General features: G+C 49.0%; 1 protein-coding gene across 2 annotated transcripts in view; it reads right to left on the bottom strand.

Annotated features, from left to right (window-relative positions):
- Positions 1 to 1,662: 1,662 nt before the first annotated feature.
- The window catches only part of PRPS2 (phosphoribosyl pyrophosphate synthetase 2), a 34,296-nt gene continuing 18,787 nt past the window's right edge, over positions 1,663 to 17,171 (bottom strand). For both annotated transcript variants that reach the window (XM_044234672.1, XM_044234673.1), the window contains 5 exons: positions 12,853 to 12,951; positions 11,996 to 12,120; positions 6,793 to 6,966; positions 5,714 to 5,873; positions 1,663 to 4,049 (listed from right to left, as the gene is read on the bottom strand). In XM_044234672.1, the coding sequence (XP_044090607.1) occupies positions 3,957 to 4,049; positions 5,714 to 5,873; positions 6,793 to 6,966; positions 11,996 to 12,120; positions 12,853 to 12,951 (651 nt within the window). In that variant the 3' untranslated portion in view covers positions 1,663 to 3,956. The remainder of the gene's footprint in view (positions 4,050 to 5,713; positions 5,874 to 6,792; positions 6,967 to 11,995; positions 12,121 to 12,852; positions 12,952 to 17,171) is intronic.

Raw genomic sequence — 17,171 nt, forward strand, 5'->3', positions numbered from 1 at the left:
GTGTTTCACAACCTGCACCTCTTCAAGGACAAGGTGGTGCCAGATGTGGGCTCTGGCACAGGGATCCTCTGTATGTTGGCTGCCAAGGCTGGAGCCCGCAAAGTCACTGGAATCAAGTGTTCCCATATCTCTGATTACGCAGCAAGATTGCCAGAGCCAACAACAGAGACCGTGACCATGATCAATCGAGGCTATTCACAACAACCCGATTCGATTCTCCGTCCCAGCACAACACCAACCGAAAGCGGTGCCCAGTGTAAGCGGTTAGGGCGGTTTGTCTCTTTTCCCCCAGCTAAGGGTTCACTGGCGTAGATGTAACCAAGAGAACGTCAGTTACCGTAGGCCATTCTTCCCTGCCGCCTCCACAGCCGCTGCGGGGGACTTTCAACACACGATCACTTGTTGCCACCGAACGCTGCCGTGGACAGTGTGGGCAGCGACGGTCACACGCCAGGACTACGTCCCTCTGGGTGAGGGGCTGGTGCTTGTGACTAGACCACATGCGCACGCAGCTTAATGTCTCGAAAATGCATGAAAATCTTGCTGCTTCACATCTACTTATCGTTTCAGAGAGAAGACTTAAGATGCCTGGTCTAAAAGGTGAGATTAGTGTACAGAACACTCCGTTCTAAGCGCCGTACAGAGATCTCATTCAATCCTCATTGCCCTGTTCTCCCATTTCCCATCTATGGAAACTGAGGCAAGAGACGTGACTCCCAAAGAGCTTTCGTTGCTGGTTTCACTGTACTGAGTGGTGAAACCTGCTTCTGAGCATCGCGCACTTTGCTTTCCAGGAGAGAAAACAGTTCAGGGGCTACAGCAAAACAAAGCAATCGGAACACAGCTCTGGAAAGCAAGGGCAGGGACAAGGTGGAGGGGGTGTTCTCCGGCTACGGGGAAATAAACCAGGAAGATGAAGATTCCTAGTAAAAAGGAGGGATTCTGTAGACGTCCTACACTCCACATGAACGAGACGGTGTCACGCCTCAGCCCTGAACTTCCATGTTCATGGGCCATCCTCACTCGAACACATCATACAAATGCCCTGTCCTGTCCCGCTCTGGTCGCAGCGGGAATACAGCCATTGGTTGTGGAACATTCGCCACAAATTCTCATCTATACGGGCGGTCCCTTCACAAAGCCCTTTCGGATCTCCTCAGCCCGATTCGGCCCTCTGCCCCCTCGTATTTGCTTTCCCTTCGCCACTCAGCCTGTCCTCCCTGGAGCTCAGCCAGCAGATTGGCTACGGACACGCCGAGATGAAATGAAACACTTCGGAAGGGGTGTGACAGCATTACTAGGTGTTAATTGTAAAGTTGGTGACGTTTTGGGATCCCACCTCTCCTTTATTTTCTTCCTCCCTTCTAGTACATTCCATCACGTTGGGTCTTAAATGGTGATCTTCTCGGGCAGACTGTTACTACTTTAACATATAAGTGCATTGTGCCATTTCTGACTTTTATGGGCAACACTGGGAATTATCAACTTTGGGACAAGGAAGGCTGCTGGTCAGTCCCGAAATACCTTCACCATGGAGAAAAGCTGACTTCAATTAACTTCTGGCTTCTCTGTAATTTTCTATGCCAGGCTAGCATCATGAAGTGGCAAACACGTTCAGGAACCCCATCAAAACGCAGCACTTTGCAATGAGGACACAAACTATAACAGAAAAAAGTAGCATGATTTTATTGAAATGTGTTAGTACAGTGTTCGACGACCTCAAAATCCTATATCCTAAACGCATGTAAGCACTGCATCCGAACAGAGGCCCGTTCTAACAGGAGCATCTGCACGCGGATTCACACACTTTCGGCCGGAGCGCGAGCGGCTCCGGGGCATGTGTATTTCTGCGGCTCCCCTGCTCGGCCCCACACACGTGAGTTGGACCCAACCGAGAGATCTGGTGGTTTCGCTTAAGGTCCGCACACCGGCAGCAAAGGCTAGAGTCTGCGGATGGGGCTGCTCCCGAGGTCCCCTTCATCATCTTTCTTGAACTGAAAGCATCACATAGCCGAGGGGGGTCTGTGTTGCTGCTGTGTGTGGCCAAGTCTAGCCAATTAGTTAATGTATCAGAACTACTTGAAAAACAACAAAGTGAGACTAGAAGAGAGAGGCAGTTGTTAATTCAATCATGATCATGCAAATTTTTATCTGAAGATTATTCTGAAACGAGCTCTTAGACTTGAGAGAAAAGGATCACATTTAAATCAACTTTTTTCAGTCATGTTAATGTGTCTACGCTTGTATGCCAAGGCTGTCTACGTGTGCGTGTCTGTAACTACCTTTTCACTGGTCTAGGCATAGAATTTCCAAGAAATAGATATTCCTCATTTATCAAAACTAAAAGTTACATACATCTAAGGAGGCTCTTTACATTATCAAGTTAACTCTACCTAGAGAGAGTCAATCCACATTGCACAGCCAACTCTACCAGGCTAGAATACTACTTTCCTCAAAATCCATTTTAAGGAACAGCAAGACGTTCATCTCCGCAATGACCCAGACGATATTTTTTGACCTCGACCTCTGCTGTGGTGAAGTTTGAAACCTTAAGGACTGCTGTTCAAGTCCGTTACTGACTTCTGGATTTGGTTTTGCCACCTGCAAAATTTAGATCAATTTCCTCTCTTCGAGTTTTAAGATTCAGCAGAAGAGAGGGACTGTTATTATTCTCAGGCTCTGTCTATGCAGGCAAACCTCTCTTCTGCCACACGTGGGGCGGAACCTCACCGAGGAGGATGCTGTCAAGGGCCACGTGTGAGTAAAGCAAGCTTTGCCTCCACCCTCGCTCTTGGGCCACCATTGGAACGCTACTGTCACAAGACAAAGAATGCTTCCTTATCTCTACTTTCTCTGTAGGCTTTGCTTACCCACGTTCTTCATGGAATGGTTTTAGTTAAAATCATCAGTAGTCTAGCAGACTTGCTACTTCTGATGACAAAAGGCAAAAGAATATTAAAACAAAGGAGGTCACGTTTAAATATGCATTTGGTGGTACTCAACAGAAATTCACCTTTTTATTATGTCAAGAACAATGAACAGACCAGTAAATCTGAGGAGACTTAGGGGAATCTTTGTTTTAGCGGCAACCCACAAAGTGAAATTATTGGAAAAAGACAAAGTAAAAGCCGGAACTAACAAAAGGCCATAAAACAAGACGGCGGGACAGAAGAGCACAGCGTGAGTGGCCCCAGTGAGCCGGAAGGGTGTATCTTGACACTTGCTCAATCAGATTTACCGCTGCACATAATTCTGGAATTTTAGAACAGGACATTGCAGGTAAGTGATGGTTATCATGTGTTTTTCAGAAGGGGCAATAAAAAAAAATGCAGATTGACTCTGCTGTCTCATGTTTATCAGAAAGTAAATGTGTCAGTGGCCATCTTGGGCTGCTTAAATTCTGGTCAAATTAAGAATAACCACAATGGTTTATCTGAATCATGGTTACTAAGAAGAAAAAAATAAAGTAAAACCAAACTCAGGGTATTATCAATTTTCTAAGGTTCCCCCGGAAGTAAAAGGCTAACTCTGTATACAGGGTTTCACCCCAATGTCCATAGCCATTATCCTTATTTACACAGAAGGCTTTAATCTGAAGTCGCCTTGGGCAACCTCGAAATACATAAACTATGAACTTTGGCGGAAGAATTCCATACTTGAAAGTTGTGGCCTCAAAGTACTGGCAAAACAAAGAGGAGGGTCACCTGTCGGGACAAGTCGGGATGTCGAAACGTATCTCATTAACAACAGTTCACTCACGAGGATCAAACAGCCACCACCCTCCCCCGCCAACCTGGAAAGAAATGGTCTTGAGCTTGAGAAGGGGGGAAACAATGCGTCTTGGAGGATACAAGATGGGATGCTTCTGCATTATATCCTAGAACTGCTGAGTCCTAAAACTAAGAAGTCAGGCGAGCACGCACAAGTGGGCCGGCCCCGCGCTCCCCGTCGGGGGTCTAGAGCGGCACGTGGCTGAACAGGTAGGACACGGATTCACCGTTGTGTGTTCTCCGGATTGCCTCCGCCAAGATCATTGAGATATCAATAACCTGCAGGCCAACAGAAAAGGGGAGAGCACAGGGGGACACCTCAGTCGTAGTTAGCAAAAAAACACAGAAGCCACAGAGCCCAGAAAGGATTTCTCCAGCACACAGAGACGTGCGAGCACCCAGCGCCCCCTCCGGCCGCCCCCACTTCGATCTTCAAGTCACCAACACGCGTGGGACTGGGGGAGCGAGAGTCCCAGTGCGAACACTCCAAGGCTTTTCTCGGGGTCCGCTAGCCAGAGACGTCCTTCTCTTGGGGTGTCTCTGGTTTAATTTTACGCAATCACGACGTGGAAGGCTTTCCTCTCTCTCGGTTTCCCAAAATGCAGTGACCGCGCCACTTAAGATCACCTCACTCAGGGGTCAGCGCGCTAGGTTTTCAGGGAAGGCCCAGGGGTAGTATTTTCAGCTTGCGGGCCAGGCTCAACTCGGCCACTGTAGTGTGACAAGAGCCACGGACATCGACAAATGAGTGCGGCTATGTTCCAATAAAACTTTATTTACAAAACCAGGTGGTGGGCCAAACCAGGCCCAGGGGCTGTATGTAGTCTGCAGACTCGCAACTACCGTCAGTCAGGGAGGAAGATGAAAGACAAAGCTACTCTGACCATTTTCCAATGCTGCGCCCCCGCCCTGTGCCAAATGAACCTCGCTGCCACTGGACGGGTCAGAAATCACGAAGCGGGTCGCCCGGCTCCACCTTCTTGCTCTGCTGGTGACAATGGAGGCTTCTGGCGATGAAATGACTCGCCAAGGTTCCCCGCAGCCTAGAGCCAAAACCGGGGCTCAAATCCCTTCGGCACAGTTCCAGGCCATCGGTACAATCTGATCACCACCAACTCTCCAGCGACCTCCCAAGTCAGGAAGGGCAGGAAGGGGCAAAGCTCTAAATATCCTTAGCAGGGCCCGTTTTTTCGCCTCCATTTTTAAAAAACTGTGGGAACATATCCGTACTGTGAGAATGGCCCTTCACCCGCCATCAACCGCGTTCTCAGTGCTGTGCGGCCAATCGCTGGTGCCATTTCCAAAATGTTTCCAGCATCCCAGCAGCACCTCTGTCCGCGTCATGTGCCCGCTTCCCCTCCTCACCCCCAGCCCCTGGCGACCACCACCCTCGTTTCCGTCTCTCGACTGGACCGCTCTGGGCCCCTCAGAGAAGGGGGTCGTACACCACCCGTCCTTCTGTGGCCCGCCGCTTGCGCCGAACACCATGTTTTCAAGTTCACATGTTGTCACCTATGCCAGACCATCCTTCCTCTTTAAGGCTGAGGGATGCTGGACCCCACCTTGGCGGTCCACTCCCCTGCGGAAGGACTCCTGGCCGCTTCCACCTTCCGGCTACCGCGCAGAGCACAGCTACGGACAGACATGCGCGAGCTTTCATCCGCACACGCGTTCTCAAGTCTGGGGGTCCAGAGCCAGAGGTGGACTCCTGGGCCATATGGTCGTGCTGTTCAGCTTTCGCCTGGCCTGTTTTCAACTGCTTTTCTGGTGTGGTTTGATCGGCTGACTGTTTCTAACTTGGCCCTCCGCTGGTCCCAGCCTCGCTCGGACCCAGCGGGGATCGCGCCCTTGGTTGGGAGAGGCCACAGGCCCCCATGGGGGCTGTTTTCAGGATTGGACGGATGTTCCACGCTGCTTGGTTCTGCCTGCCATATAGGAGTTACCTGAATCTTGGGACAGTGTCTCATTTTGTCCTCTTGTGGAATGGTGTTTGTGACGACAACAGCTTCAAAGGCGGCATTATTTATTCGGGAAATAGCTGGTCCCGAGAAGATCCCGTGTGTCAGGATTGCATAAACTTTGGTGGCTCCAGCCGAGAGCAGCCTGTAAAACAGAAGAAGGGGGGAAAAAAAAAAAGAACAAATACCCTTGAAACATTCTCCCCTTAGTGTGATTTAAAAAGCAAAAAGTGTGTTCCACAGAGAAAATCAGAAAACCAATTTCTCTTGCATTTATTAACCTAAAAAGAATCTTTTGAGGTATGCAGTGGCAAAACTCTTTCTGTCAACCTCGGCCTCGGGCCTCCGTAATTCTTTCCTGAGCACCATCCCTGGCCTCTCCCTCCCACTCTCCCTCACTGGGGACAACCAAAAAACGTTTCCAGATGCTGTCAAATGTCTGTAGGGGACCAAAATGGCCCTTGGGTGAGAAGCACAGGGTTAAACTAAGAAAGCCAGACTATCATCATTTTGAGCTACAACCAGTACAGAACAATAAGTGACACAGTTTACATGGTTTTTGTTTCATACTATGTGGGTAACCCAGTGGGCACAATCTGCCCCCCCGCACGTCTCAAGTCAGGCCGGCCCCTTCGCAGGTGCCCCGCGGCCGCGCCTGGCGGGGTGCGGCTCCCGCTCCCCACAGCCCCGCTCTCAATCCTTCAATCCTCCTGGAGCCCGGGGCTAAGGAGGCTCGAGGGAAGGCCGAACAGAAGGAAGAAAAGGCCGGAAGGAGCCTGCAAGATGGCCTCTCTCCTTCTGAGCTGTTTTAGGGGAAGCACCTTCTCTGACCCTTTATTTTAAATACACGGAAAGCTCATCCTTGAAAATGGAAACCAGGCCATAAAGGTCCGTGGGATTTTTTCCTCTTGAGAAAAAGAAATGGGCCTAGACGGTCCTTTGGTCTGAAACACCTTCTGCAAGCAGCCAGTGATAATTTGGAAACATCGGCCCGATTTTTAAAAGCTGCCATTTCTCCTTTCCTAATGAGATGCCCTCACGCTTGCCCACACCATCCTTCATACTTGTCCGCGGCGTGACAGATGGTGCCACATGTGTCAGCCATGTCGTCCACGAGGATGGCCACGCGGTCCTTCACGTCGCCCACCAGAACCATCCGGTCCACTTCGTTCGCTTTCTTCCTCTCTTTGTGGATCAAGGCAAATTCCACATTCAGCCTGTCTGCGATCGAGGTGACCCTGTTTGAAGACACAGAGAGACGTGTCAAATCTTGTCATTATGAAGAAATGCGCTTGTCGTTCAGTGCTGTGTTCCGGGAAGGCAGTTAACCGACCACACTCAAGATAGCGAGGTCATCGGGCCTCACTTGGAAAGCCAGGCCTGGCCTGGGATGCGCAGTAAGCAAGCCACGGAGAGAGACATGTACTGACGTGGCCTTGCGTTCGTGGCAGCCGCTGACGACTGCCGGGCGCCTGGCTACAACTGCCTAGAACCGCGGACTGAAAAATCCATACGCCACCTGCTAGTGTTCGTGCGACTCCTTAAAAACAATCAGAGACACGTGTTGAATCACCCTACTATCCACCCGAAACTAATGTGACCCCGCATGTCAGCCAGCTGCAATTTAAATAAAAATGTAAAAAAGAAGCACAAGGAAACAGCTGTATGTTTAACAGCATGAAAATACAGTGTATATGAAAAACGAATAAGGAAAAAAGATCGCTGAGAGACAATTTAAATCAAGTTATTTAGAAACCGCGACTCGCTCAGTTTGTGGCGTAGCCAGTGGGGACAAAGTCCCGGCTCACAAATCCACATAACACGACAGCAAAGGAGAACAGGCTTCCTTGCACCAGAGGCCTTGGGACTAGGAAACCGTGAGTTTCTCTGCTCGTCTGCGGCAAACGCTCCAAAGCTGCCCACTCAGGAAGGGCTGGGCTGGCAACAGGGAGAAGGAGGCCGGCCAGCCGTCTCCGCGCGCCCGTGGCGTGTGGCCACAGCCCTTCTCCGCCACCTGCGCGAGACTCCGTATGTGTTCCTACCAGATGATGCTGACCCAGGGTATCGCTCCGGATCTTGCCCAGAAAAACCTAGAACAAAATATACAGTTTCCTGGCCATTTCTTCTCAACATGTGTTTCCACTGTTTCCAAAAGAAAACAACAGAAGTTCAATCTGAATCTGTTTCACCAAGTTCCCAGCGCGGTTCTCCGTTTACACCAAGAGTGAGCTCCCTTCTAAGGGTTTACTTGCCCTTGAGCAGTCAGCCCCACTGAGCTTCGGAGACTACCCAAGAGTGCCCTCTTGTGGCAATCCTTTTACCTGCAGCGAGTCAAGCTTCAAAGCTTTTAACTAAGGCAGTGGGTTCCAACGGGTCTGATACCCATCTTCTTTGGTGAGATGACTTTCATTGCATGGAGCAAAGATGCCATTGACCATGTCCACTGTATGTATCACGGGGCACCTGTGCAGCGGTTCTGTCAGTTGGGGACCAGCTTACCCAGAAGAGGAAGAAGCTAATGACATGTAGCAGAAACCTTGTGGAAAAGGAAAGAAGGTGGCAATAAAATCCACAAGAGCCGCTCCTAAAACGCTTGGCTTTGCTGGCAGAGGGAGCGGGGTGGCTGAGTGGGACAGCCTCGAAGGGGATCTGCAAAAAACAGCATCTCAGCGCTGGCCGCTAACTCTGGTTAGTTGATTCTGCACTTTTATTTTTATTTATTTATTTTTTTAAAAAAGATCTTTCTTATTTATTTGACAGATCACACGTAGGTAGAACAACAGGCAGAGACAGAAGGGGAAGCAGGCTCCCTGCTGAGCAGAGAGCCCGATGCGAGGCTCGATCCCAGGACCCTGAGATCATGACTTCAGCCGAAGGTAGAGGCTTAACCCACTGAACCACCCAGGCACCCCTGATTCTGCACTTGTAAAATCAAGGCTTGGGGTGCCTGGGTGGCTCAGTTGGTTAAAGCATCTGACTCTGGGTTTTGGCTCAGGTCACCATCTCAGGGTCCTGCTCGTGGGGAGTCAGCTTAGGATTCTCTTTTTTCCATCTTCCTCTGTCCCTCCCCTCCCCCACCCTGCCAAATAAATCAATCTTAAAAAAAAATACCCACACACAAGGGTTGGCAAGTAGATGGGGGAATTCGGTATACAAGATGGTGTTTCAAATCAAAAGGGAAAAGATAGATTATTTAATAAATAGTTTTGGAACAACTAGATGGCTGGGGGGAGAAAAAGCTGGATTCTTCTTCACTCTTTAATCCAAAACAACTATCAGATGGAAGAAAAATTGGAACATTAAAGAGGAAAAGGGCAATTTGTCTTGAAATAGATGAAATCATGGAAGAAAAATTGAGAGACGGGTGAACCCTTCTAAACCCAGAAGCCAGAACACAAAGAAATAAATGACAACAGAAGAAATGTTCCATAAGTCCTGTAGAAGATAAAAATACAAAAAAAAAACGAAGAACTTGGGGAAGTATCCGCACTATACCCGCACGGAACAAAGGCACAGCCTCCTGTCTTCCAAGAACTTCTAACGATCCACGGCACCTGGGTGGCTCAGTCAGTTAAGCATCTGCCTTTGGGTCAGGTCATGATCTCATGGTCCTGGGATCGAGCCCCATGTTGGGCTCTCTGCTCAGCAGGGAGTCTGCTTCTCCTTCTCCCTACTGCTCCCCCTGCTTGTGCTGTCGAATAAATAGAATCATTGAAAAAAAAAAAAGCAAATAAACCCCTAATGACCCAAAGGAAAAGGCCTCTAGCCAACATGACAAATGATCCTCATGGAAAAGACGTGCCGGACCTTGTCCATAGCAACCAGAATGAACAGGAAAAGAAACCACACGCCATCACTATTTGGTTCATAAAGTAGAAAAGGTCTGCCCAACTGCTATGGCAGCAGGCCTGGGGAGAAAGTCATAGGCATTCATGCTTGGGAAGGTCAACCTGTCTACCTTTTCCAAAAGACCCAATTTTGTTCCTGTTCATGCTAACCAAAATGGCTCTTGCCCTAGGACTGGGCAACGGCCCTTCTAGGAGTAGCTCATGTGTGCAAACGTCCTCCAGACACAGTCAGGCCAGTGCTGCGGGACCGTGCTTAGGAGTACACACCACAGGACCTCTGGGCGAGGAACGAGGGGACTCAGTCAAGGGGTCCGGATGTATGCGTACCGTGGAATTACCGCTCAGCCGTAAAGAAGTGGATTTACCGCATAGCTGTGGAATCACGGCCAAGACAAAACGAGGATGGTTCTTAAAAAGCACAGGGAAGAGGTGTGTGCGGCAGATTACCACTGTGTCAACTGAAAAGGGGGATGTGTCTGAACAACAGAATTCTGACGCTGGGAAGAACGGAGGTGTCTGAAGAGGGAGATGGGGAACATGACCCAATTTGAAGTTCCGCGAACAGGACGCGTAGGCTGAGACTATATAATAAAAAAACAGGGTCGGGATAGAAAAAGAAAAGGCAACAAGAGTCTGTGGCATCTATTATTCTTTTGGCTTATTAGCTTCCGGAGTAGTTTTTCCTGGTTAAAAATGAGGGACCGGGACGCCTGGGTGGCTCAGTTGGTTAAGCAACGGCCTTCGGCTCGGGTCCTGATCCTGGAGTGTCAGGATCGAGTCCCACATCGGGCTCCCTGCTCGGCGGGGTGTCTGCTTCTCCTGCTGACCTCTCTCTTTCATGCTCTCTCTCTCTCTCTGTCTCTCCCAAATAAATAAGTGAAATATTTTTTTAAAAATTTAAAAAAATAAAAATAAAAACGAGGGACCGCGTATTGCACGAGCCGTGCACACGCGATGTCTGCAGAGACGGGAAGGAGGGCAGCGGCAGCCAGGGGAACGGGGAGCGCCTGGCTAGCGGGCACGGGTCTGCTCTGCGGTGAGGAAAACGTCCGGGAACGGAGGAGGGCTGCGGCAGGCACAGCTCCGGGACGGCGCCGTACTCCTCAGAGCTGCAGAACAGCAGGGGCGGATGCAAATCAGGTCTCACAAGCACCGTCACTAACAACAAGCTCCGTCTCAGGCTCACCTACCTCTGACCTGCTCGTCTGCCTCCGCCCTCCGATCGGGCCACTGCAGTCACCGTGTCCGAATGTAGAGTCCACCGCGTGACTTACTAAAGTGTCCAAGTAAAGGGCAAGCATTTCCAACAGACGGACAGACAGATGACACTCTGCACACTTTGACCTGGAGGTCCCGGGTGAGGGTTTTGCTGGGCTACTCCTGAGCTTTTAAGTTCGATTCTAAGCCCCCCAGCCAGGCTACAGGCAGACAGGGGAGCCAAAAAGGCAGCTGCATTTTAAAGACATCCTGAAGCCCGACGGTCACTGGATACTCTCACGGCCCATTTATCAGCTTCTCTGCGTCTGTGCTCGACTGACAGCCAGAGGTCTCTTGTCCCTCTCCCTTGCTGACGGAGACCCCTACCCCTGGGCACTAAAGCGCCATGCCACCCAGCCTTCCTTTCCCAGACGGTCGCTGCCCAGGTCTACAGGATCACGCGGAGTCCGCAAGCGTCCGGCCCGTACGGAAGCCACCTTCTCCCGTCCTCGCCCTGCATTCTGAACTCTCGGTACCGACCGCTCCTTCCCTCCCCAAGTCCGCGAAGCCCGCTAGATGGGCAGCTCGGCACGGCTTCCTGGCGCTAGTCCGGGTGTCCGCGTCTGATGCTTCCGGTGCCATGTCAGTTTCTGTCCAAGTCAGTCCTCTGAGAGTCCGGGGACTGTTCTAGAGACCTCTATGTGGGCGGTTAACACCAAAACGTCGGCCTCTTCCTGAATCTCATACCTGACCCAGGCCTCGGAAGCAGGGTTTTCAGCTCTTCTTTATTTCTTGGCTCTGGATCTTATCCCCCCTTTTCTTGTGCTCTACGGACACAGATTTCTTTTTGAAAGCTCTGTTCTATTTTGGCTTTCCCTGTCGAGGGTTTGTAGTAGGAACGACTGCCTTAATCCATTGCGTTGTTAATGAAAAGCCTTCTTTTCCAGTTAGGCTCATTGCTCTTATCATCAGAAAAAAATTAACTTAAAGTAACACCTTGAGTAAAACACGTCCACTGAAAACAAACACATGCTTGTGTTTCTTGCATGAACGATGATGACATGCTAACCTAGAGAACCGCTCTCTACTCTGCAGGGGAAGGCTGCAGTCCCCGTCCTCGTCCATTTACACAATAGAGCGTTAAGTAATTTAAAACATGCTTCCTAGTTAATGCATTAAAAAAAATAGAACAAAAAGAAAAACCACTGTGCATTTGGGCTACCTTTTGGCTCCCCCGGCGTCAGGTGAAACGATGATACAGTTCCTCCACTCGGCGATGTTCTCCCGAATCCACTGCAGGACCGCGGGCTCCGCGTACAAATTATCCACCGGGATGTCAAAGAATCCCTAAGGGGAGAAGTCAGTGTCACACTGCAGAGTTTTTTGGGTTTTTGTTTTTTGTTGTTGTTGTTGTTTTTTTACAAGATACCCTCTTTCATTATGTAAAATTCGAATTTTCTATTCAAAAGAAGCCTTTTCAACAGACTCCCTTTTCTGAATTTTAATAGAATTAAATCAAAAGACAGGTATGTTCCGGGCGCCTAGGTCAGTCCAATCTATTATCTTTGCAGACATGTTCTAGTCTCTTAGGATTACCTATATTCTAAGCACTAGGAGAATGGCTCGCAGGGGAATGGGGGAAAGGGGTCTGTTGTGTCTTAAGCACCTTATTGAAAGCCAAATGCTTCTCCGCATTGTATCACGGAGTAGGTGTAGTATAACGGGGCCCGTTTTATACATGAAGGAACTAAGTTGGGAAGGAGGTCAAAAACACATACCTGGCAACCCTGCCATTCTAAGTACCTTCGAGAAGTGGAGATGGGAATGATAAAGTTTACTACCAAGAAGCCATTCCCTCTCCTCCACAACTATTTGGACGCACTGGTGGCAGACAGTGGAAGCAACTGTTAAACTCTGTTTCCAAGCCCAGTAAAGATGAAAATCCAAGACAGCAACCACATACACACTCAAACATGAGTCATGTCACCCACTTCGAAAACAATTTAACTTAACACAGTTAGGATTTAACCACTCCCATTAAGCCCCTGGTCATAAGGGCAAGAAAGAAAATGCTGGAACCTGGATCTGAGAGGCATGCAGGTCCATGGTAATGATGTGATCGGCCCCGGCGACTGAGAGCATGTTGGCCACTAGTTTCGCCGAAATTGGAGCACGACTCTAAAAAATAAAGACACAGATTTTATAACAGGAAAAGAGAAGGGAAGAGATAACATTAATAAAATTAACCTAAGTCATTTAAAACTTTAATACTTCAAATTATTATTAATAACAAGAAAATTACATTATTAACCAAAGATAGTCGTTCCATTTTATTCGCCCAACATTTACTATTTCCATATATTGTTGCAAGACAATGTGCTTGACGCTGGGTAGAAAGAACAAATATCCAAGAAGCAAACCAAACACACACACGTAGCATCACCATCTGTATTACGCAGAGTGATGAGGGTGAGGAACAAGAGGTCCCAGAGAAGAGGAGAACATGGAGGGCATGGAGTGTAAAGAGACGGGTCATCAGAGGCCCCTTTAAAAACTGCTTTTAAGGTGTGGTCAGCAGAGGGGAGACAAGTGTTCCAGAAAGAGCAGCACGTGTGACTTCACTGAGGCCAACAGGTCACATCCGGGGACTGAAAGCAGCCCAGTGTGGCCACGGGCACTGGTCTGAGACCGGGGGTGGGGCGTGGGGGGGGAAAGCTGGGAAGGGACGCAGAGGCCAGCCCCTCCTCAGGAAGAGCCCATGTGCCACAGCTAGAAGCGTGTGCCGTCACGAATTAAACAAAAACCAGACTGAAGAAAGAACACTGTACCAGGAATAAGAATTTGGTGTTTCAAGAAGGGATACGAGGTGATTTATTGACGCTGTCTCCTCTTTAACATTATGTAACTTCTCTGCAGCTTTAGCTTCTACATCATAAACCCTGGACAATAATGGTCTAACTAAAAAAAAAAAAAAAAAAACTAAGAGACTACACAGACATAGATGAAACCTGGGAAAAGAGGTCAGCATTTTACTGTAAACAGTAATATTCTCATACACCAACCCAAAAATATATACATATAAGCTGAAAAGATTTCATTCAGACTCACAGAATGTCATCAATTGCATCTCAAAAGTGAAACAAAAGACATTTCATTCACAGTAGTAAGAAATAACACGATCCCGATTAAATACACGTGTATATTCATGTAAAAACGTACACAGGAAGGAATTACACCATAATGTTAACGGATCATTTGTATCTTCTCTTAAGACACCATACTTTATTAAACAACAAACGAACAGACAGAAACCTACTGCTTTATAATCTACTGTGCACATTAGCAATGGGAACCCTCACTAGTGGGAGTCCGGGGGTTTCGGGCGGGGGGGGGGGAGTTTTCATGCCCTCCCAACTCCTCATCCACTGCAGACCCAAGAGGAAGAGGCGTCCTTGACCTTGCCCAGGGATACTACTCTGCCTTTCCAGCAGGAGGAACAAGTGCTTTCATGGGCCCCAGGGAACAGCTCAGCCACTGAGAAGCCGTCACACTTTGAACTCCCAGGTTCCTCCAAGAGACTTTTAGTTCCTAAGCGCCCTTCCAACCTCCCCCTTCTCTCCTTCAAAAGCCTACCTCTCTCTCCCTCCTGTCCTCGACCTTGCCTACAGTCTTGCCACACCTTGTTTGTTTGCAATTCTTCCATTCCCAATCAATGTCGGTTGCTGGGAAAGTAACCGGCAGAGTCTATTTCAAGATCTGCAGGGCTCGGCGATCAGACGCCGATCCAGAGAGGCCCTGGGGCTGGTGAGCAAACAGGGGCGGTACCCCCGGAGCTGCTGGGGCTCACTGCCTTATCTACGACCCTGGGGTTTTCAGGGGAAGCTTTCTCCTAGGATTTTGAGCTTCACGCCTTGTGTCTAAGCTCTCTGGGCTTGACTTGGGATCTGTGTAAGCCCTGGGTTTTGGGGTTTTCTGTTTTTGTCTGTACCTCTGACCGCACCTTTGACCTTCAGGGCAATTCAGACTGTTCCTGATGGAACTGTGCAAGCTTCCGGTTTGCTTCCTGTCAGGAACGGGACTGTTCCTAATGAAACCGTAGCTGGGGTCCCAGGGGTCCCACATAAAGCAGCTTTGGCTACCGGCCGCTGACAAGATCCAAAGGCAGAGAAAGGAGCGGTGTTGGAACAGGACAGAACTCATTTCCACCCGGAAGACAGAGGGACCAGTGTCTCCAAGATGGTCTCCAAAGTGCCAGATAAAGGTCTGGGTGTATATAAGGAAAATGTGGGAAAAGGCAGGTGGGCGGCGAGAGTCAGATCGATCCATCATTTGCCTTGGGGTCAACTGTGGGGGGACTCGCCTGCCAGGACCAGCCCACTGCTCCAGGGGGTAAGTTCCGTTCCTCTCAGGGGCTGCCGTGCCCTCAGGGTCTTTGGCCTGCGGGAAGAGATAAGCTGGCAAGGGAAACTTAATTACAAAGTACAGACTCACGCCAGAATGGAGGCAGCAAGGTTCTCCCGCAGAACCACGCTGGCCTTCAGTCTGATTCCTTTTCAAAATCGGACTGTTCCTATTGGAACTGTGCTGGCCTTTCATCTGATTCCTTCTGGACCAGGCTGTTCCAGAAAAACCTCTAAGAAACAGGACCCAGTCATCAAAATGCTCTGAGGGCATGCCGCCGCCCCCCCACCCCTCCACTGGGACTCCAGCCAGTTTTATGTTTAAAAACTATGGTCCCTCCACACGCACATTTATAAATAAATGGACTGGCTTAACCAGAAGTCATTTAGAACTTCAATGGCCATTATGGGGAACTGTCAATCTTTCCGAACTGAATTTTCTCCAAGTTGAACTGGACAACAACCACGGTTCTCAAACTGAATGGGATTTCTATTTTAATTAGTATTTTGAAGCTTTGAAACACTATCAGGAATCTGAAATTGCCTCTTTCCGAGATGCACTTTATACACTAAATGAGGCAAATGATTAAAAAGAAAAACCGGCTTCTGAGGCCTCTTCACCCTGCCCCCAGGTCCAAGGCAGCCACCTTGTGTTCAGGCCCCTCCCCCTGGGCGCCATCTTCTTCCGGCGTCTCTGTTCCCTCTCATCTCCTGTCCTCTCCTTCTAGTCCTTTTGCCAAACCTTCCCCTCCTCAGAAGCTCCTCCACTCTCTCCTCTCCTGAACCAGTTAAAAAGTGCTCCTTTAATGTTAAGTCTTCCGAGGATCTAAACAGACCCTTAAGTTTCTTACGTTATCTGAACTAAGGATGAACTTCCACCCATGGTTAAAGAGTTTCCTGAAATGACCGGGACCCCAGAGGTTTGCTGAAGAATTTAACAACTTACCACCCTGGTTTCTCAGATTTTTATCAACTAGTGCACATGCTTGTTGGTGAGGGCCAGGCCAAACACCAGACGAAACTAGCCCAATGGGAAAATCCTGAGCAGGATTTAGAAACAGACCCCTACCTTTTGGCAAGATGCTAGAAAACTCACTGGAAATCTCCACTGAACAATTATAATGGCTTTTCGTAAGCCTGTTGATGGAACAAAATTTAGGCTTACACACAAAAATTTGATGAAATCTGTTCATGATTATTATAATCACCTCCCAACTGTCTTTAAAGAAAATTCTGGTCTTCGTTTGGATGGTGAATCCGTCGAGGTAACATTTAACTCTATGCTTATTAATGACTACTCCAACTTCCCTTTTAGTTAAAAGGACCAGGATGGGATGAGAAACTACATCCACTTCAGATATGAGTAACCTGGGAAACCAGCTTGCTCGCACCCTAGATAACGCAACTAAGGGAAAAATGGCTAAAATGTTTGATGTTTAGCTCCAGCAAATGAAGTCCCCTAAACAAAACCGGAAGAGTAGTTTCTACTATTATTTCAAAGAACCAGGACACTGGGAAAAGACTGTTACAAATATAAGAGCCTCAGGAGTCTTACAATGTCCTAATTCCCAAGGACAGGGGTAGAGAGCAAGATGGAGTCACTCATGTCAAGCAATGATGCAAGCAGTTCAGGGCCCTGCAACCACAAGATGTCACCAAGCCCAGCATCAGCTGAAACCCCAGAAATCGTAACACGCAGAAGCAGAGGAGGTCTGCTAGTCACACCCCCTAGGAGTTATCAGAGTCTCCAGGGTCCTCAAGATGGGTGTCCTGGGCCCCTGCTTGACCTGAATGACTCCGTCTTGATCTCTACAACGGGGCTACAGGAAACTACAGGGGCTTTTCCCAATCCCCCCTCTAAGCAGCCTGCAGAAACTACTATTCAGGTTGGGCTAAGTCTGTGTCTGCCCTTACTGACACCGCGGCTATACAGCAGGCCCCGCCTCGGAGTACTAAAATGGCTCATAGGGTGGGGGGCCTCTGATTGATCTCGACAGG

Source organism: Neovison vison, chromosome X (genome assembly GCF_020171115.1).
Source record: "Neovison vison isolate M4711 chromosome X, ASM_NN_V1, whole genome shotgun sequence".
NCBI lineage: Eukaryota > Metazoa > Chordata > Mammalia > Carnivora > Mustelidae > Neogale > Neogale vison.